We start from the raw sequence: 22,346 nt of genomic DNA, 5'->3' as shown, positions 1-22,346 counted from the left end.
GGTGACATGTTCAAACATTTGTAAAAGCTATGTTTATTTGTCTCATTTGGCAATTAACATAAAAGAAAAATCCAGCCTTTGATTGCAGGCTAGCTTCTAAAGTATTCAGCAGGGGTAAATCTGCTCAGCATTTTAGTAAGCCCTTCTTAATGTTATTTAGGCAGGTGTTTATAGCACAAATGGAATATTACATACTGTGATGAATTATCACTGTGACTATTTAAAAAGTCATATTTTAACACATTCTTCCATCATTTATTTGTATTTGATTATGCTCATGAGTTTGTCAGTACTGTGACACAACCTAATTTTGTCTTCTAGATATTTGAAATATATAAAAATGAATAAGATAAAAACAAACCTAGTACTGAGTTTGCTTTTCATGCTTAAGGCTAGATTTCAATCAGTAAAATGATAAAAGCCTGAGAGCAGCCTAAAATATGGAGCCCAGAGAAGTTTAAAATAACTTCTCTGTGTGGCATTTTGCATTAATATTACACTGAATGGTAAGTTTACATGGTTTTCTTCTTATTCTGTATTAATTTCAATTCCAGCTATGTCTTAATCATCACTTCAGGGAATGACTGCAGTTAAAATCAAATTAGGAATGCATATAAAAGCAGGAGATGATGAGTTTTAAATGATACATCAACTTCTAACTCTATTAGTTCTTCTAGTTTGGCTGTTTTCCTGCGAGCAATGGAACAGAAGAAAAAATATTAGTAATTTCTAAATCTAATAGTAACATGTTAGGACTGATAAAAGGAGCTACTCTGTGCTTGTTCAGTTTCCTTTGTGAATTCCTGGAACAAGGGAAGCACATTTTCAGGAATTCCCAGGAATCCCAGTGATAGAAATCACCAGAAGTCCTCTAGCATTAGCTGTCAGAAGCATAGCAAACTCTTTTCTATGATGCTATCTAAATTTAAGAAGAGCATACAAAGACAGACAAGGAAACACAAAGAAAAAAAATAAAACACAGACATTTGTCAGTATGACAGACTAGTTCCCCAGATGTCTGACTGTTCTGAAGAGGTTTTGCAGACATTATAAGGCAAGATAATAAGGCATATTTGAAGGAAAGACAAGTTCTTTTAAATGGTAAGGAGTTTTCTGTGTTGGTGTAGCAGCCTAGAAAGAAATCAGGAGGTATATATTTTTTTTACTGTCTTTTGAGGATGCCAGGCTAAGCCTAATATTTCTCCATGCAAATATGTTATTGTTCTCAAGTGGGTTTCAACACTACTGGAAGGCAGGCATCTCAGCAGGCTTGTAATACCACACAAATTGCAAAACTGTGTCAGCAAGAGAGACAGTTAGACAAAGCATCACATTTTCAAAGAAAGTATTTGAGTCCATAACATCTAGCTAGAATAGAGCTGTGGTTGTGGAATCTAACTTCTAAAAAAACCCTAAACATCTGGTTTTATAATTGTTTATCATGAAAAGGACCATACACAACTGAATCTGTGTTGATTCAAATCACTGATTTCACAAAATCTTTTAAAATTGCTGTTGAATAGATCATCTTCTTAAAGCTTTTCTTGAATGTGCTTGGTACCCAGACTTTCTGTTTCAGGATTCTGAATCCTGGAGGCATATTTGGAGCATGGAGAGAATGAATGTTCCAGGAAATGTTCCAGGGTAGCAGTGAATCTTAGGGCCAATCTGGCATTAGTCCAGAAAGAGAGCAGAGAGCACATCAACTATAATAAAATCTAGCATTATCTCCATATCAGTAAAAGGAACTAAAATGAATCCACTATTTCCACATAAAAAGCAAACAGTATTTTTTAGTGTGGGGAAAGGTTTTCTTCACAAATGTCACTTGATCTTCCTGTTAATATCTGAAGTAAATTACATGTATTAGTGATTCTACTCTTAAAAGAAACTCTGCCAGAATTAAAGGGCACTATCCTCCCCTTCAATCACTGCTGTCGCTTCAGGAATATAAAGAACAGAGCTGTTAGGAAGACAGAAAGGTTCTGTTCCTCAAAAGTGCAGTCAGCAGGTAGTCAAGTTGATCAGATATTGTCAACAGCTTCTTCTCAGTTCTCCATTGTCTTAAGACATGACAGTTTCTATCTGGGGCTGGTAAGGGGTATATTGTTCTCTCTGATATTAAAACCAATCTCACCAGTCTCACTGGAGGCTTCTGTCAACTGTATTTCATGTCCTTCTTCATGGGAGGTCTGCAAACTGAGTTTTACTCTCATGGACTTGTTTCACCCTAAACCCTGACCTGGTCATAAGGGTTCTGCTGATTTGCAGGACATGTCTGGGACAGCCTAACACAAGAGTTTGAAGGAAGTGAGCAGGGATGTCAACCACATTCTGAAGTTTCCCCATCCAAATGGGCTTCATAAACCGTTTGTGCAGTTATAACCCATTTAGGCTACTTCCTGCCATGCTTACAGCAAATACAGATTATCTAGGGTAGTTTTGCCTAAAAAAGAATTACTTCCCCTTGAAGTTTCAAGACAATCAGGTACCTACTCCTGGCCTTCCTTTCCTTTGCAGAAGTTGTCCCTCCATTGTGCTGGTACAGCTGTTTGCATAGTTGAATTCTCAGTCACACTTGTGAAATGAGCTGGCATAAATCAAAATGGCTTTCTGCTGTAGCTATTTTAAGAGTAGATGATTCCTTCAGTGAGCATCTCTCATTTAGAGAGAAGCCACATAAACAGCGGAATCAATTTAACTGAGAGAACAATATTATTGAATGGAGGAGAAGGGAGATGAGGTGCTCCTAAACAAATCACATCTTGCTGCATTAAGAAGGAAAGGAATAGATTTCTGTAGAGAGAAATTGAGGGACTGACTAATGACAGTAGGTTGAACAAGCTTAAGGAACATTATTAACATAATTGAGCTGAGCGCTTAACATAATTGAGCTGGTTCTCTTGGGACATATACTTCCTAGTCTATGGGTTTTTTTGCTTTTTGCTCTTCAATTTCAGCTGAGACAAAAGTAGAACTCAAGCAGAAGTTTAGACAAAATGTGGCTGTTTAATTTATTGTGTGTCAAAATAAACTGTTCAGCTAGATGCATACAATTCATACAATTGCAATATTTGCCAGGAATTGAAAGTTAAAATACATTTTCAACATCCTTGTGTTTTGAAATATTTATGGAAACTATTAGCAAAATAGTACCAAGCATTGACCTATAACACAATCAAAGATTATTCCTTAAATTGTAGGCAAATTCAAAATTTGAACATACAAATAAGTATTAAATACCTAATTCTCATTTACTTTACTACAAACTCAATCATCAGCAGTCACCTTTTTCTGTCTGCCCTCAAATTTCATGCCCACTCCTTTCTGGATGTTCACCTTCATCCATAAAGGAGGTTATCCCTTTGTGTCCTGTTGCATTTCTGTTAAAGTAGTCTGCTCCTCTGGGACTAGTCCACGTAGTCTCATTCACTGTCCCTGCCATTCCTTTAGCAAAATAAAATGGCTTTGAAAAGCTATTCAGTTGTGCATTTTTAATATGTGTTTGTGGTTAAGCAATGAAACATAAGCTGCAATCCAGCCCTTAGAATGAAAAATTCACATCCTTATGTGGGAGTAGTCTACCCAAATGAAAGGATGGGCTAATGAACACTAAGCTTTCTCAATTACAAATTTTATTTGTAATACAAGTTACTATTCAGTCTTTCTGACTATATATTAATTTATTTTCTTTCAGGTAATGACAGAATCCTTCGTTTGTGGAATCCTGTTGTTAATTTTAGTCCTACGGGGAAGCTATTTGGACACAAACATGGTATTGTGGAAATTGTGACAAATGAGAAAGATCAACATGTCATCAGCCTCTCCTGTGCAAAGGTAAAACACTTTTCTGGAAGTGTTTTACTTTCAAGGAAACAGGGCTGGAAGAAGGATCCAGAGAAGTCCAGGCCTGTCAGCCTAACCTCAGTGCCCCACAAAGCTATGGAACAGAGGATCTGGAGTGCAATCACACAACATATACAGGAGAACCAAGGGATCAGGCCCAGCCAGCACAGGTTTAGGAAAGGCAGGTCCTTCCTGACGAACCTGTTCTCCATTTATGAGCAGGTGACCCACCTGGTGGGTGAGGGTAAGGCTGTGGTTGTTGTCTGTGTCTGCCTGGACTTCAGCAAAGCCTTTGGGACTGTCTCCCATGGCATTCTCCTGGAAAAGCTGTGAGCTCACAGCTTGCACAGTGCACCTTTGCTGTGTTAAGAGCTGGTTGGATGGCCAGGCCCAGAGAGTGGTGGTGAACAGTGCCACATCCGGTTGGGGACCAGTCTCTATAGTGACCCCAGGGATTAGTGTTGGGTCTAGACCTGTTCAATATTGCTATTGATGGTCAGGATGAGGGGACCAAGTGCACCCTAAGTAAATTCACAGGCATCACCAAGTTGGGGGAGTGTTGATCTGCTGGAGGGGAGGAGGGCTCTGCAGAGGGATCTGAAGAGACTGGATTATGGGCCAAGGCCAGCAGTATGTGGTTCAATAAGACCAAGTGTCAGGTCCTGCACTTCAGCCACAACAAATGCAGGCAGCATTACATGCTTGGGAAAGAGTGGCTGAAAGCTGCCCAGCACAAAAGGACCTGGGGTTACTGGTCAACAGCAGCTGAACTTGAGCTGGGAATGTGCTGACATGGCCAAGAAGGCCAGTGGCATCCTGGTCTGGATCAGCAAGACCAGGGTAGTGATTGTCCCCCTGTACTCAGCACTGGTGAGGCCACACCTCAAATCCTGTGTTCAGTGTTGGCCCCCTCACTTTAGGAAGGGCATTGAGGTGTTGGAGTATGTGCAGAGAAGGGCAGTGGGGCTGGTAAAGGGTCTGGAGTGCAAGTCCTATGAGGAGCAGCTGAGAGTGCTGCGGGTGTTTAGCCTGGAATAAAAAGGAGGCCGAGGGGAGACCTTATCACTCTCTACAGCTGCCTGAAAGGAGGCTGTAGCCAGGTGGGGATCAGTCAGCCTTTTCTTCCAGGAACTAGAAATTGGACAAGAGGAAGTGGCCTTACACTGTGCCAGGGGAGGTTTAGGTTTAATATCAGGAAGAATTATCCACAGAAAGGGTTGGTAAACATTGGAATGGGTTGCCCCAGGAGGTGGTGGAATCACCATCACTGGAAGCATTAAGAAACAACTGGACACGGCACTTAATGCCATGATCTGATTGACAAGGCAGTGCTTGGTCAGAGTTTGGACTTGGTGATCTTGGAGGTCTTTCCAACCTAAATGACTCTGTGAAATCAATGTTATAAATTGAAGTAGGAATCTGTTTTTGATTAAGTACTTCTGATAGTAATTAGTTATCACTTCATTTATTTTAATAAAAAGGGTTTAGCTAAAAATTTCCAAAATATTTTATGTTGAGAAACAAGACTAGAGTGCAACTATTTCACGTATTATCTTCACAAATGTGACAAAAGAATGCTTACAATAGTAGATATTAATTCTGATAATTTCTGTATTACTTTAGCAGCTGGCAGATTTAAAACAGAACCTGTAATTGAATGCTTCATTCAGTAGTGATCACCTGCAAAAAATTCCTACAGTTTCTTTGCACTTCTCTCTTCCTCCCAGCCTCCTAAATCCAAAGATGGCGTTTTTCTGGTGGCTCTATATATCATGTTCAACTATTGATCTCTTTCTAACCAGTGTCTTTTACAAGGCTTACTGTTCCAAAGCATTGACCATAAACAGGAATGCTAATAAAATCAGTAATAGCACTTATTCCACCAAATATTGCAAGATTCTGCTGGAAAGAGATGGGTATACGAGAAGTGATTGGTGGAATCCTTGTGTTGGTTATTTATATGATTTGTCAAAATGAGACTTCTCAGGAGAGAATAAAAACTATATGTGCAAAAATAAGAGAGAAGTCCCTGAAGGAGTAGTTTTGAATGGCTATAGAACTCTTTCAATGTGGTCCAATGAAATATTTTCGATATTTAACACTATTCAATATCCTTATTAAAATCTACAATGATGGAGTGGAGAGAATAGGTACTAAATTAACCAGTTATACTAGACTGGTTAAAGCTGCAGGCCTTGAGCAGAAGTAGTAGAGTTTAGAATGGTCATTAAAATTGAAGGTATGATTATGGAAAATAGCTTCTATAAATCAATGAGGACCTAATGTAATTAGTCTGCTATTAGTCTGAGGCATCCTTCTATCTCAAAAGTTTCCAGATTTTTATTGGGTTATGTAGGAAATATTGCTGAACTATTTGTCCTGCCTGTGCCACTCCTCTGCTATAATTGCTTACTATTGCTCATTGTGGTGGCAGTAAATACCTCATTTTCACTTTTTAAATCTTATTCTTTAAAAACCCTGCTCATTTCTAAAATTAATACTAGCTGAAAATAAATTATCAAAATTTCCCACCTTCACATAATCCTGGAGCCATAGCCCTTCCCCCTTCCTCACTTCTATAAATCTATACTTGTCTGTTCTGTAGATACCTCTGTAGCTTTGCTACAGGAATACATTACTGTGAATTAAGGAGGGTTTAGGCCGATAGCCTCAAGTTATATCTGTAGGAAAAATGAAGTAAGATGTAAGACATGACTTAAGGGGAATGAATGAGCATTAAGATACTTATGAAAAAGCACCTGAGAATAAAGCCTCTGGGGTAGTAAATGTACAAGATCTTTTGAGAGCCCTTTGGGGCTTTTCTATGATTCAATATGATGATTTATGAGAGAGCAAAATCTATTTTAAAAGTCTATAAGTATGTGGACATGTGATCCTAACTAAATATAGCTGAGTAGTGCCAATGACATCAGTAAGACCACTTGTAGCTGCAAATGAATATATGAAAGTTTAAACATGTGTGTTTAAATAGTGCAGTGAGTTATAAGGCTGCAATTACAATTCTCAAAAAAAAATTAAAAATAAATAGACATAAATTCCTAGACTTTCAAGTGTCAGATAAATCGTGTGGTCATAGTGAAAACTATATCAAAAAGAAAGAATCCTTCACAGAGGAGTCTAAATACTGACTTTCAAATAAAGTGCTTATCACCCTGTACCTCAAACATGCAATCTACAGAAGATATAAGGTATACTAAATAGCAGAAGGAGGTCAGCTATAACAGGATTGCTTCCGCCTGTTTAGAACACATTTGTGTTTCACAGTCTAGAACCAGAAATTATATAAAGGTCTGCAGCTTGTCAGGGAACTTATAATGATACTTTAGAATTTAATTTGTTTCCACCTAAAAAACAAAAACCAGCTTGCTTTTCAATCTGCCTAGCATAAAAAATCAAAATAGTTTTCTATGTTTTGTTTCCATCTTTCAGTGACTGTCATACAGGAAGCAAAGGAGAAGCAAAATAAGGACAGTCTATATATCTTTACTGAAAATAAGTTAGAGACATGTCAATGATCTCATAGAAGCATTGATTCCTAGGAAAACAAAATCTCTTTATATAGATTTTACAATAAATTTTTGACCAAATAGCAGAACTAGAGGAAAAGCTTAGGAAAATTAAATTAACATTTTTTCAAAACATTCCCAAAATTGAATATAACCTAAACTATATCCATATTAAAATAAAAGGGTTTTTATTGTGCCACTTTCAACTAAAGTTGCAAAATAAGGTGAAAAGTAGGGAGTCATTTTTTTATTTAAGATCTGCAGTTGTTATGTTTGTTACATAATTGTTACATTTGAAGATTCAGACTGATTTTAAACTCATACTATTTTTCTTGAACTGTATTGAAAAGTTCCTTGTCATTGTAAAGATATTTTTGTGCAATGTGAAATGTTCTCACAAGAATGTCTCTGCAGCCTGCATGCAACTGATTTATACTATGGAGTTCGAAATTAAGGGGTCACATTGGCTTTTGGTCTCAGACTTGTGCTGCAGCAATTTGTTGTGGTCTAAAGAAGTATTGGCTGAATTAAAGGCTCAAAACGTGCAGTGAATGGTTTAAAGATACCACAAATCTTACAGATCTATTGCAAGAGTACTAGGGGATTTATTTGGTATTATGGTTAATAATAACTAGTTTCATACTATAGAACACAAATATATATATTGTGGTTTATACAGAGGTGTAAAAATTAACAAATCTGAAACTGTGGTTTTGCAGCACTAGTGAAAATAATTAGAGATCATAGGAGATTTGTATTATAGTGGAAGAGCTAGTTTAGAAGATTCTTAACTCTAACAGTCTGAACATAGCATGAAAAAGAGAGTAGATCCCAGGAGAAGGGAAGGGAGGCATGAACTTTGTGAGGTAGATTCCAAAAGTACAGATCACTCAGCAGACCTTGGCTCTGTGCAAGCCCAGCTCAGCAATAACAAAAATCTCTCTATATTACCAACCTGTGTTCAGCACAAATCCAAAACACAGCCCCATACCAGCCACTGGGAAGAAAATTAACTCTACCCCAGTCAAAACTAGTATGCTTTACTAGATCAGTTCTGCTTTTGTCAGCAGAAGAAACATCTGAGCAGGGCTGTCTTCTTCTTGGAGCAGACTTCTTGATTTACTCTCTGGCATTTTGGGCACTGTGCAATACAGCTTTCTGGAAAGCGTTAAAGAAATATATCTACAACCTCTGTGATATTTAATCTAACTGAAAACAAGTTGTCCTGAGCCACAAAAAAAAAATTACCACAGCAATTAAGGAACTAATTTAGAATTTGAATTCAAACAATCATTCTATTTAAGAAAATGAAGATTTCTTTAACTATTCCAGCACATAAGCATTTTGTTTGCTCCAACATTATAAGGATTTCGATAGGACTAATTATTAGTAAAAAGTTGTCAGGCAGCTATTAAAAATTTTCAAATTCTCCTGTCACAAAAATTCAACTTAGTTTTTTGGGTTTATAACATAAAAATTAGGCAGAGAGATTGAATTGTATATAATTTCTGTATGACTTTTAGTCATATGAATTAATATTTCCATAGTAGTGACATTGAGGTAGAGGGGAGGGCCAAGGCAGGAATTTTCATATTTCTGTGTTGCTGAACTTGCTTTGAAGTATAATATTCATGGAAACAAGTTTGTTCTGATCTTCCAGTTTGTAAATACCTTGGAGATAACAGTTTGCATAGGTACAGTTACAGCTGTAGTCCACACCCATGTCATTTTCTTCAGCAGTTCAGTTAGGTGAATTTACAAGAAGATCTGAAATATTGATCTGTGTGTTCCTAATCATAGGAACATTCTCTGAATCTTGTGTTGAGATTTCCCACAATCACAACTGTATGTTAAATTATGTACCACAGACCAACATGAACTACATCCATCACAATTACTTACACTTAGAGTGTGTCTGTCTTGACTTTCATTTTGGTTGAAAATATTTCCAAAAAGTAATTACTTCTAAATTTGTCTGAAGGTATTAAGTCATCCCTAGTGTCATTGTATCAAAATACAGACTCAGGTTTGCACATAATACATGGACTCTTTGCAAAGTGTCATCATGTTATAGGCATAGATTAGATTATTGGCATAAAAGTAAAAGCATATGTAGATGAATGTAAATGCAGATGTATATAACTCTTTGATTGGAATTATTCTGAAGAAGCCACTAAAGCAATTTTCAGGAAACATTTTTTCTAAGATGACTGCCAAAGCCTATCTCTAGATTTATGATTGTAATACCATTGATATTTATCATGTGGGAGCTATAAAAAAAAAGAATGAGTGATTATTTTATACTGTTAGAACTATTTTACACCTTTTCTCTGCAAAGTAAAATAATATGGCTTATTCAAGCACTGAAGCAACATCTTTTTTATTGGCAAAAATGCTGGTAGAATACATTAATTCCTTTAAAAAAAGCCGACTATGGACTTGGAATTTCAGCTAAGCAGCATGCTCAGATGCTTCAAGACACACTCAATAGACAATGAATTATGACATCAGTTTGATGTTTCAGGCAGGCAAGGCAAGATTGTCCTGTATAAAGATACTTGATCTGCCACTAATGAATTTTTCTACAACTACCAGTACTCTAAGTTAATAGAAATTGCTATAGTTGCTTGGTTTTTTTTTTTTCCTGTTGGGCCCAATAAACAGAATAATTACTTTTACAGGGTGTATGGTAATAGGATAATAGTCCATGGGGTAAAGAAATAATGGAAAACTGACTTGATGCTTCAGCACAGATAGAAGAATACTGCATAGGAAATCTCTTCTGTGTTGATTGTTTTCCTCTCCTTCATGTGACTCGGTCCTTCATTGCCCCTGACTCTCTATAGTTTGCCCATTCTTATTTTCATCCTGCATCAAGAAGCATTTATTACTTCATTTTTTTTCATATTACAAAACTGATTGAATGCATTCAGGAAGCATCAAGGGGAAAAAAAACCACTCGTAGGCACAGGGGCTATTAAGCCTGGAGATGTGGCAGGAAGCCGGCCATTATCTCAAGGATGATCTTACACTCTGTGGAAACAAGGAGGTTAAGGCTAATGGCAGAGACCAGACCTGACCAGCTATTCCAGACTGACAAGAGCTGTTCCAAGAGGAATAGCTCTTGTACTGAAAGGCTGTGAAGCAGTGACAGCCACTCTCTCTCAGTGCAGAGTAGGGATTCACAACTTGAACAGTGGAGGCTACAACTTCATGTCTTGCCTACTTGAATTGTCAGCGGAAGTCAGAAAGCCAAAATTTACTTCACCAGGTGTCTCATTGACATTGTCTCTCAACATCTCCAGTGGTGGGTTTGGTTGATTTAGACCACCTGAGTGAGTCAGAACAATATTTCAGCCTCCAGGCTTCAATTCATTAAAAGTTTTGTTTGATGATCAATAGGGCTAATATAAGGACTATATTCCCAGTCTTTAAAACACTGTACAGTATCATTTGTAAGCACAAGCCCCTTGTTTTAAACAAGTGAAATCACTGTTCTTTTGGGTTTTTTCTTTTTAAAAGCAATTTCATTTTTGGTAGCCAAAGAGCAATACACACATTTACACATGGCAGGAGAGTAGTGCAGTAAGTAGGAATTTCTCATATCTTCATTCCGGGGCATGAGAGAGCTTCATTCCATTCATAATTTCTTTAAAATCTAATGCAGCCAACATGATGCAACCACATAGACATTTCCTTGCTAAAATTTGCCTATCCTAAAGTAGCTCTGTTGTACACATGTTAGCTTTACTCTTACACAAACTAAGGGTAGATTTTTAGCATTTCAGAGAAGATAAAGGGGGGTAAGATATGTTATTAGTTTTTTCATTTTCTGACTTTTGCAAATTTACTCAAGCCTTGATGTTATCAGTCTCCTGTCCTCTGTCTCCTGATCTGCTTAATATCGGCTGGGTGATATCCCTGTGGGAAGTCATAAGTGTCTTTGTCAGTCTGGAGCTGAGCAGGTGATTTTATCAGTGCCTGTTAGTGTGACTGTCTGTCTAACCAGTTTTGAAAGCACATGATATTGTTACAAGGATATATTTATAGTACAGTCATTTGTCTTCCTGAAAAATGAGAGCAACTCGGCTGGAAACACACTGCTTAATTTATGTCAAACCATTGCTAATCACGGCCGTTACTGGAATGTACTGTATAACAGTATTAAATTTAATCTAGATAATTTGAAAAAGAGGCACTTGGGAAATCTGTTCCAGTCATCCTTCACAAAAATTTTGTGGCCACATCTATATCAGACACATTTTTTGTTTACAGCTTTGAAACCAAAGTTTCCTTATTGCTGTGCCTTTATTCTCTTTGGTTTGTTTGTTTCTCCCAGATATTAAGAATTTTATTCTTCTCTTATATTGCATAATCCTTCAATAGCACTGAATATTCTTCAGACTTTCCATGTAAGATACTCAATTTTCTGTAATTTCCTGTCCCATTTTCTAATATTCAAATCACTCTGTGCCTTAGATAGTCCAAAAATAAAATAAGCCAAACAAACAAACAAAAAAAGCCCAAACACTACAAAAACTTACAGAAGTGTCAAGGGAGATCTCTTTCATATAGATAAATATTGGAAGGGAGAGTGTAAAGAAGATGACACCAGGATCTTTTCAGTGACTCCCAGTGAACAGACAATGAATACTTAAACAGGAGATTCTTTCTTCTAAAGAAAGAAACATTTCTTTATTGTGACGGAGACCAAACACAGACACAGGATGCCCAGAGAGGTTGCAATCTCTGTCCTTGGAGATATTTCAAATCCATTTGGACATGGCCTTGCTCTATGTGAACCATGGTATAAGACAAGGTTATCTCCAAAGCCCCCTCCAATAACAATTGTTATTCCGTGAAAAAGTAAAATTACTTCAAAAACTTTGTCTAAGGTGAGATAATCATTCTAAGATTGGTTGAAGATTGATAGGAGAAAAATGACTGGTTTTTAACCCTCCTGATTCAGGTATCCATGGGCAGCCACCTCTGTTCTATACCTCTAGTTTCCTGTTTCTGATCCCCACACCATATACATGTCCACTGAAGCTGTTCTCCAGAAGTGTTGAGTGTTATTTTGTCTTTGCAGCAGGATTCAGGAATGTCTATTGTCAGCACATCCTGTACACAGTACAGAGACAAGACATGCAGAGATTTTACACCCTCTCAATAGCAGCACCCAGTAAATATCCTTCAGGCTCATTACTATGTAATTAGACTCACTACTGCATACAACAATTTGATTTCTTTCCAGCAGCCCTTCGGGTTTGGGAAAAGTGAGTAATTTTATATACTACCCCATTAATGGTATTATCTGAGAAAGTGATTTGAAATCCTCATCATTTTGAACTTTGTCAAGTTGCTATCTCAGTAAGGCAGTAGATATAGTACTGGCTGCTGCACCACATTGCATTAATATGATTAGAACTAAATCCTCCTTGCCTTAACCTCACAAGTAATCCCATTGACATCCATTTTTTTCCTAAATCTTCTTACTGTGACAGGGAGTTGTAGCACCTTGCAGGATCACCTTCAGGGATCACAAGACACATATAGGCACTCTCTGCAGATAACTTAAGTAACACAGTCAGCAGAACTGCAGTTTGACATTCATGCCTGGTGATTTTTGTCTTTGAGGCCTCCGACGTTCTATATGATTTTGTGAATTATTTCATTTAGACCATGGAGCCTTAAATGACCCTCTCAAACAAGTGAACAGGGTAGCAGATAGGAGCAGATAAACGAAATGCTTCAACAAAAAATCCACCTCAATTGTTCCTCACTCTTCCTGCCTGTGTCTACAGTGAATACTGTGGCTAGCACAACTTCTTTCTGCCCCATGAGTGGTTGGATTTTGGATTTTCCTGCATGAGTGTTTTTTCATAAATCTTTTTAAAAGTATCACCATTCTGTAAAACTGAGGAAAGTTGACTTCTTCAAAAAACAAATATTCTTTAACTTTCAAAAAGTATCGACAGAATGTGAGTTTGGAAGAACTAAAAGAAAGTTTCTGTTTTCTCTAGAGAGTTATTGAGATATTTCCCATAGAACAGTGTTTTGAAGTCACTTATTCTTAACTAGCAGAAACTGGAAGGGATTATGTTTTGGTGGGGGAAGGGGGAGGGGCAAAAGCTGAACTTCTTTAATCCTTATCTATCTCAGTTAATTGCAGACAGAAAGGAGAGCAGGATTTGCTTCTTCCAAAGTCAAAGCATGTTCCCACAGTAGTGTCTTCATAGAAACCTGGCAAGAGATAAGTGTTCCCAAGCCTGTACTTTATTGTAGTAAGAACAAGTAAAAAATTTATTTACCAATTTTTCTGGCCTTATTTCTCATATTTTTTCTATTTCCCTCTGCTCTTCACATTTTAATTGCTAAGAATGAATCTTTTGTCTTCTGTCTGTCTTTGAGTGTATTGACAAAAATAGAAGAGATATGTGTTACTAGTTTTACATGCTCATAAAACAAAGGCTTCAGAGCCAATGGAAAAGATTGCTCAGACTCTTTTCTATGTTCTGAGTTTTAGGGCATGAAGGAAGGTCGTGCTCAAGAGGAAAATGTTTATGAGTGCAAATATAGACATGTAAATTTTTCAGGGGATGTCAGAAGGCTCAGAGTGGGTCTCAGTGGCAAAAAGTCCCACTGAATTCTGGGGGGATTTGGTTCCCAATTTTTTATCAGTGTCTGTGGAAATTCCATCTGTAACTATGTGATTTTGCCATTGGGTTGAAAAATGAATGACACAAGAAGAGCCCCTGAGAACAGAGGGAACTGTTCCATATTGCAGTCCTGGAGGGGATAATAAAGTGGTTTTCTGGGGCTGTTGCAGCCAAGATGGAGGAAATAGATGCAGTGTGCATTCCTTGAATGCCCCTGTGTGCCAGATACCAACTGTGTGGAGAAGGCTGGTCACTATGTGGGAACACAGGCAGGTATCCCTGCTCTGCTAACTCTTTAAAAAGTCTGTCTGTGGGTCAAAGCCAATTCTGCCAAAAACTAATGTAAGCCACTATTGTAGAAATAATGTTGCTGGAAGTGCAGCTCAGCTTTCCCTATAAAGTTGAAACAGTGTGTTGTTTCCAATAGCACTTGAAGCACCTTCTTTCCACATTCCTTCTCCTCCCTAATATGTTTTGTTTGCTTGTATGTAGTCTGTATTTTGCATTTCAGAAGACACAGTCCAAAAGCACTTTGCCATCAAGAATATGCTCTCAGAGGTTTTCAGGGATTCCTGGTATTTCTCAGGCTGCTGTGGGAAATTCTTCAATAAATAAGTAGGACAGTAAAGTTAGTATTAACACAACACTCCTAAGGCAGCTGCCCCTAGCCACTTGCTAATTTCTAAAAAAGCATGCCTTTTGTTGCCTCTCTTCATGCATGGCTTCATGCACAGTCTGTGGCTGATGTGGATGAGCAGCACCGACATTGTGTCTTGCGGCCATGCTGGTGATGCCGTGTGTGGGAGTTACTCATGTGGAACAGTGGTTTGTGTAATCTCCCCATCCCGGCCCATGGGCTGCGAAAAGAAGGCAGCCATAAGGCAGGGAAGAGATTTGTGAATGCTACAATGTATCTAGGTTTTTTGCTGTCACTTTAAGTGACTGCATTTTCTTAATGTGCTACTAGCCTTAACAGCTGAACAAGCAGCAAGATATAGCACAGGAAGCTCTCACTTATATGCTCTTGTGCTATAAAAACATCTTCTTTTTATTGCCTTGATATTATATCAAACCTATGTCTCACTTTTTGACCAATTGAACTTGAATAGTCCATTACACTATTAGAATTGTCTTTCTTCATTCTTGTTTTGTGTAATTTCACTAACACTGTAACATATCTGGGTAATGCTCATGGGAAGGTTTATCTTTATTCAGTGACTTATTATTTTCATCTGACTGTAGTATCTCCACACATACCTACTTTTACTTAATTTTCAGCTCTTACCCCTGTTTTACATGCTCTAATTGTGAGTGTATCAAAACTGACCTTGGAGATCCACCTATGATATTGCCCTAACTTTCTCAATTCTCATCATCGATCCTTCTTTCAATTTTTGCTGGTCTACTGTTCAGCTGGATAAAGGGCATCATGATTTTTTCCTATTCAAATAGATTTCCTGTTTCAAAGCTTCTCAATGACTGTTTTGCTCTTCGTAGGCTTTAGAAATTGCATGTCTGAGTAAACTCTGAAATGTAATCAGAAGTCAATCAGAGGAATGTGATGGACATGGTTCTTTTGACTCAGTACTGTCTCAGGGAAAATTTATTCTCAGTAAAAAGTTGTTTAGAGTCCTTTCTTTTTGAGTTTTCCTGAAAACAAACAAAATATTAAGGAGAAATTCTCTTCTATTTAACATTCTGAAACACTCATGTACGAATTTCTCTCTGGTGCCAAAGGTGATTTGTTTAAACACTGACTGACGTATCTGTTCCTTTTCTTCCCTTCCTTTTCAGAATTCTGGTGGATCCACTGTAACATCCTTTAAAATCAGGTTGTGACTTTTGTCAAGGCCCACAACACTGAGAGTATTGATGAGAGTGTTGATGTTGTACCGACATGTTTCTTTGTGTTAAAATCCCAATTAAACATGAAGTCATAATAATAGTACAATTGAATGAATAAAATAACTTGCACAAATGCCTACATACCATTCACCAGTTATGGCAGCTGAATAAGCTGAATTGCAGGCAGATGCAATGACAGAATAACTTTTGAGAGCAAAGTAAAATTATCTTGCAAAAAATACACCACACTAAAGGCCATGGATCTAAAGGCCACACTAAAGGCCATGAGAAATTAAGTCATGATTTCTTGAAGTACAAAAAATAATTGGCATGGGATAGCAGTAAGTTCAACACAGCTTTTGATCAGGCAGGATGAAAAGTACTGCTAACATACAACTATTCTAGAGTTCAAAGCAGATGCTGTGCTTTCCATTGAACCTGAAGGTAAGAACAAATACATCTAAATACATCTAATGCTCCTTGCAGGATGGTACCCTTACTGTGGTCAATGGCATTTCCTTATGGAGAGCACAAGAACTTTATATGCATAAAAATAATGCTTATGCAGTGTGCTCTGATACTGATTTGGTCCAACATTTGCTGTCAGTCAAAAGTTTCAGGAATTTCTTTATTCAGTGTCCCCTGAAACTTATCTTTGTACTGTTGCACATCATTTCATACTCCAATTCCAATACAAATTTTTAAACCATTGGCATTTATCTGTATGTTACAGAAAAGTATGGCACACAATGGAGACATCTTGTCATTAAGGAGTAGAATCAGTTTTTATGAGATCTGGTTCTGCTGTGGGCTTCTCAGGTGAAGACTACAAAATTCAGCCTTTCTGTGCATTTTATCCTTAGTAAAATGGGAATAAAGATACCTTTGCTATTTTTCTTGTTTATTTTAGGATGTACTATTTTTAACAATGTAATTTTCATTGGAGGCTATAATATTAATGTCATAGAAACAAAATAGTTGAAAATCCAGTCAGGATACAGCACTAGATTTTCTCATCTCTCTCCCCCTCTAGGTTTTTAGAGTGTGGGATATACAGACTCTTTCACCACTGCAGGTCTTCTATGAAGCTCATGGGACTCCAGAAGAGATGAATGCCTTTCCCATGGTATTTGACAATGACCATGGCCTGCTTTTCACAGGTATGTTATTGCAGTTGGTGTGTGAGAGCATGCCCCTTCTCTTAGAATCCAATTTTCTTTATTATTAAATACAGCTGAAGTTGAGTACAGGAGTAAGGTATATGAGAATATGCAGAATACTGGGAGACAAGGGAATTGCATATTAAGACTGTCTTAAAGTGGGTTATATATTCAATTTCAATATTGAAAATGGCATGAAAATATGCAGCATGGGAATTACCAGCAGGAACCAAAGGAAATGAGAAAGGCTTCTCTGAAGGAAAGGTGAGCTTCCCACAGCAAAATTAAACTACAGGGATTGTTATATAGACTTGAAATTTCTTGAAAGCTGTTAAGTTATTGATCTCCCCCTAACTATTCCTCTAGGACCTGCCTCCTGTCTGGAGATGAAAACAGCAGCATTCAATCTCTGTGGAGCCCTCCCAAGTATATTCAAACTCCTTATTTATTTCAGTGGCTAAAGACAGCCCTACAACCTGAGGTGTCAACAGATGCACTGCCCAACTGATTAGGAATGAAATATTGTGGGAGCTCACCCTGGGGTTTCTGGGCTCTGTTTCCTGACACCTCTGAGGGATCAGAGCTTTGCATTTGTCACTAAGGATGTTAGCTTTTTGTATCTAAGGCAGAGACTCCTGAAATCAGCGCAGTTTGTCTGCCCCAGAGATGCAGTCACAAAAAAGACAGCTTTGAACATGTTCTGAGGCTATAGAGACCTGACATGTACCAGAAAAATAAGGTAATTGTCTTTGGAGACAGCTTTTTCTGTCCTTGGATTAGGAACAAGGCACAAAGCTTAAGCTTACAAAGCTTGTCAGATCTGAGAAGACAAATGTGAAACATTTTGTTTTCAGTGACCTGAGGTTTCTACTGAATTTTTTAATCACTAAAGGGTACAGATACTGTCCTCATTTCAAATTTACGCTCGTGAGATTTTCAAGGCTTAGCAATGTCGGGAATTTATACCGGTTACCCCTTGACAAAATGAGGTAATTTGCCCTTATAAACAATGGTTCTATAAGTGCCTGAATATTTGTAAAAGTCTGGTCCTAGACTCTGTTAATGATTTCATTAAAAGCCTAAGTGAATGTTTCCCTGCCCCTGAAGAGGGCAAGAGACTGAGTGAATTCATTCTCATTGCTATGTACCTGGCTTCACAGAGGAGATTTTCACTTAGTAATTCACTAACATTCATAAATCACAGCTCACCTTCATGCTTTATTTGAGTATTGCCATAGCTTTCCTTCTGTGCCTGTTTCTAAGCTGCTGACCTCTGGACCTGGATTTATGCCAAGGATTAGGCAATTTCCTCCTTTGCTCTGGACTCATTGCTGCTCCTCTGCTGGTAGATCAGCCGGGATACCAGGGCAGGGATACTGGAGCTGCAATGGGAGACTGCATATGCGCTCTGGTTTGAGAGCACTGTACAGACCTTATCCTTTCTTTTTTCTTATTGACCCTGTCTGCCTCTGCCTTTGCAACCCCTGATCTGAGAGCACTGGGAGGTGTTTGGAAAACACCATTCACAACTGCAGTGCTGTATAGAGAAGGTACTGGAAAGACATCATTGTTGCCTGCAGTTTGCTTTATCTCTAAGAAAGCAAAAACCAGAATTTATTTGAGTGATAGCTCTCCCAGTTAGAGTTTTATGTATTACAGTACATTCCATTTCAGGCCAACAAACTCTGCAACTGGGGGATTTATGGCTTCTCCTAATTTGCAGTCAGGATGTGAATCTCATCAAAGGTGGGTAGAGGACTGTGTAAGACAGGTAAATACTTGGCCATTGTTTGACTGGTACTTTTTGGGGATGGTGTGGGAATGTTTTCTGCATCAGTGAACATGTATTCTCAAGAAACAGACAATATTCCGTATCCTCTTCAGAAGAACTCGTATGAACCCAATGGTTTCCATGAAATCTTTTAATTTCCAGGAAAATTATGCTCAAAATGTATGTATTCTCACTTCTCTCACCTCGTGCAGGTTCAGATGTCATTGATATTTATCCCCTAGCTAATGTGACACAAGGTTCAAAAGAGTTGCCTCAGACACATGAGAGGAGCCTCAATGTTCTGCTTTACAACAGGGCTTTTCACCAGATTCTCAGCATTTGCACTGAGTCAATACTAAAGGTGAGTGTAAGTTGTCACCCTTTATACTGAAAAATAGAAGTCTCAGCTTTTGTATTCAGAATAAGTTATCCAGAAATTTGATAAGTTACTAATATTTTTTATTCAAAGTGTTGTTTTTGTAGCTATTTTTGGGATCCAAAGAAGTGGTAGTCATGGGTTCATTTGGGTTCAGAAGATTCAACTTTTCTTTTTAACATAAATACAATAATATACAGTAATCTACAATAATCTACAATACATTTTCTACAATAATCACAAGAGGTACTGAGAACATGTAGTTTTCACCAGCTGTTGGTACATTAGATGGCAAAATCTGTAGGGAGAGGTAGCTTCTTTTATTGGGTCAGTTGGTGATTCATGGCATTTCTATGGAGAAAGGCTTGTGTAATGGTTTGTTCAGTTTATACTCCCTCCAAAGATGTTATTTGTCACTGTAAACCCTGCCTTCCTTAGACCACAATGGCTGCAACACTATTACAATCACAAGATAATTTGGAGCACTTGGTGCTACAGAAAATCAGATATCAGTACATATGAAATCAGCAGCTACTTGACAAATCCAGTTGCATCTGAGCCATCCCACTACAGTGACCAAATTTTGTACTGGTATTTCATTAAAAGGTGTTAGGTGTTGCTTAAATTTTCAAAAGGATTCAATAATGATCAGAGATAGTTGTTTCTATGTTTTTGGACCAAATGTTTATGAAAAGCCTCATTTGTATATTCTGCAGAGAAAGTATAACTCAATTCTTTCTAGTTAAATTTCTTTTCTTTCAAACTGTAAAAACACTTTATATTTAATATCAGTCTCTCTGACTTAACAAGGACCTTTATCATAGCATACATAAAAAATAGAGCCTCCCCTTGCCTGGGTGGCTTCCCCAGAGAGAGGGACATTTTCAGGAAAAATACACTGGTGTTTCAGTAAAAAATTTTGCTATTGGCCATAATTTCTCCTATTACAGTAGAACACATCGTGTGATCAGTTTTGAGGAATAACTAATTTTTTTTTTTTAGGTCTGGGACCTAGAAACAGGATCTCAAATATATCAAATAGAAGATGCACATGGGCTGAATACTGAGGTGACCTGTGCAGCCATTGAAAGAAATGGGGTTTATCTTGCTACTGGGGCATGTGATGGTAAAGCAATTAAATAATTACTACCTTTTTTTTTTACCTTTACTACTTTTTATTGCCTTTTTTTTTTTAATGGCATATTACATTAGCAGACAGAACTCTTTGCCTTGACTGTCTCAGTGACAGAATTAATTTTGATTGCACAGCTGTCAGTCTGTAGAAGCGCAGGGTGGATCTTGGTTGGGTTCTCTTTGATAAGTGGTTCACAGAAACATGATTTTGGGCTGCTTGGGCTCTGGTTCTTTTTTAGCCTACTACTCTTTGAAAGACTGTCTTCAAAGCTCTTGGTCTGAAAAGTTGTTTCCCTGTAGTACTTAGGACCTAGATGTATAACTAAATGGCTGCAGATGAAGAATGGTAGTTTTAAAATTTTCTAGTCTCTAAGTTCAATTTTACAGTGTTGCAAGTAATTGAACAGTAGAAGATGATAGATAGATAGATAGATAGATAGATAGATAGATAGATAGATAGATAGATAGACAGAGATGTTTCCTGTATTTTTCATGTCTGTTATTAAGGGCATGAGTTTTAGGTAATGTGACCAGACCTCTCCACTACACAAGTGCACATTGAATTGTGCAGGAAGCTTTAATAATTTTATAATCTGTTAACATGAAAGAGTAATTTTTCTTACATTAAAATGTTAATGTTAAAATGTTATGAAGACATACCTGAATTTTTAAAACATGTGAAACTTATGAAAGCTGCCTCACATGAGAGGAAATGATGGCCTTTCCCACACATATTGGCTAATATTTCTTGTTTCTACCTGGGAACATCTTTTATGGATCTTAAGACCACAACAGAAAGTGAATGTTGTCAAGTCTTACAAAAGAAAAGTCACATATAACTAATTGCTTTACTTAAGAAAATTCTGTAGCTCCTTCTCCCCAGTAGCTCCCTGGGATAAATCCAGCAATCAGGCCCCTCTGCTCATTGCTGTCACTCAGAGCCCAAAGTCTTCTGCCAGATAGTCCACACTCTACTCTCTGATAATGTTATTCAGAAACTGTAAGAAGTAAGATAAGCAGAGATCTTTTATCCTGGGCTGCACAAAAAAATAGACATGGAATAAAAGATGGAAAAATTGAGAGGGTAGTGATGTTTTCTGTTAAGGTTTTTGGCCCTACAGCTGCTTTGCTAAGAAACACACAGTTACAATTTTTGAAAGACCAGTGACCTAGCTCTTGATCTCAAATTGGATTTTCTCTTTCTTTCTCTTTTCCCTGTTTGGTCTTATTTAAGAGTCTGAATTTGCAGCACAGGTTATTGCTTAAAGTTCATTCCCTTTTCTACATTTTTGTCATCCCTGTGTAGGAACAGTGAAAATCTGGGAGTTTGAAAGCGGACAAGAAATTAAAGCCTTGCCTTTAACACAAGACAGTGATGATGAGCATCGTGTGCTGAAGATAGTATATCTGAAGGCTGATGAGGGTCAACATGCAGTTATTGTTTTGGAACAGAGAGGGAAGATAAAAATAATTCAGGTTTTTCAAATATGCTTCCTTTTTCCCTGCTAATTTCATTGGGTAGCCCCTCATTTCTGAGGTAAAATAGGACTTTTTTATTAATTAGTAGATAAACTTATAGAAACTGTCAAGGAACAATCTATTTTTTCAATGTAATCAATTTAGCTTTTTGCCCTTCTGTCTAGTGCTAAAATGTTTATTAGTCCATCACTGGTGTCCAGCATTCTCATAATTTTTTTCCTTGAGTTTGCTTTTTCATTTGTGATTGAGGTTTCAATAGTTACAGATCCTTTGGGGTAGCAGCTTTAAAATATTGTTGTTGTTACTACAGATAGTGTTTAGTCTATTTAAAGAACTTCTTAAGATGATATTTTGATGAAAGTATACCTTTTTTTTTAATTAATAGATTAAGACACTGGATTCTTAGGAACTGATAACAAGAAACAAGGCAGTAATAAATCAGATTTACTTGCTTGGCTTGATTTTGAGCATCTACTCTGTGTTCCTTTCAGCTAAAACTAGCAGGATGCATTTGCAACTTACAGTAATTATGGCTTACAATAATTATGG

General features: G+C 37.5%; 1 protein-coding gene across 1 annotated transcript in view; it reads left to right on the top strand.

Moving 5' to 3' along the window:
- Window positions 1-22,346, top strand: part of WDR64 (WD repeat domain 64) — a 57,134-nt gene that overhangs the window by 16,363 nt on the left and 18,425 nt on the right. The window contains exons 10-14 of the mRNA XM_054629851.2: window positions 3,698-3,837; window positions 16,911-17,037; window positions 19,021-19,169; window positions 20,187-20,310; window positions 21,625-21,794. Of these exons, the coding sequence (XP_054485826.2) occupies window positions 3,698-3,837; window positions 16,911-17,037; window positions 19,021-19,169; window positions 20,187-20,310; window positions 21,625-21,794 (710 nt within the window). The remainder of the gene's footprint in view (window positions 1-3,697; window positions 3,838-16,910; window positions 17,038-19,020; window positions 19,170-20,186; window positions 20,311-21,624; window positions 21,795-22,346) is intronic.

Source organism: Agelaius phoeniceus, chromosome 3, assembly GCF_051311805.1.
Source record: "Agelaius phoeniceus isolate bAgePho1 chromosome 3, bAgePho1.hap1, whole genome shotgun sequence".
In the NCBI taxonomy this organism is placed as follows: Eukaryota; Metazoa; Chordata; class Aves; order Passeriformes; family Icteridae; genus Agelaius; species Agelaius phoeniceus.
This window is presented reverse-complemented; position numbering and strand designations above follow the sequence as displayed.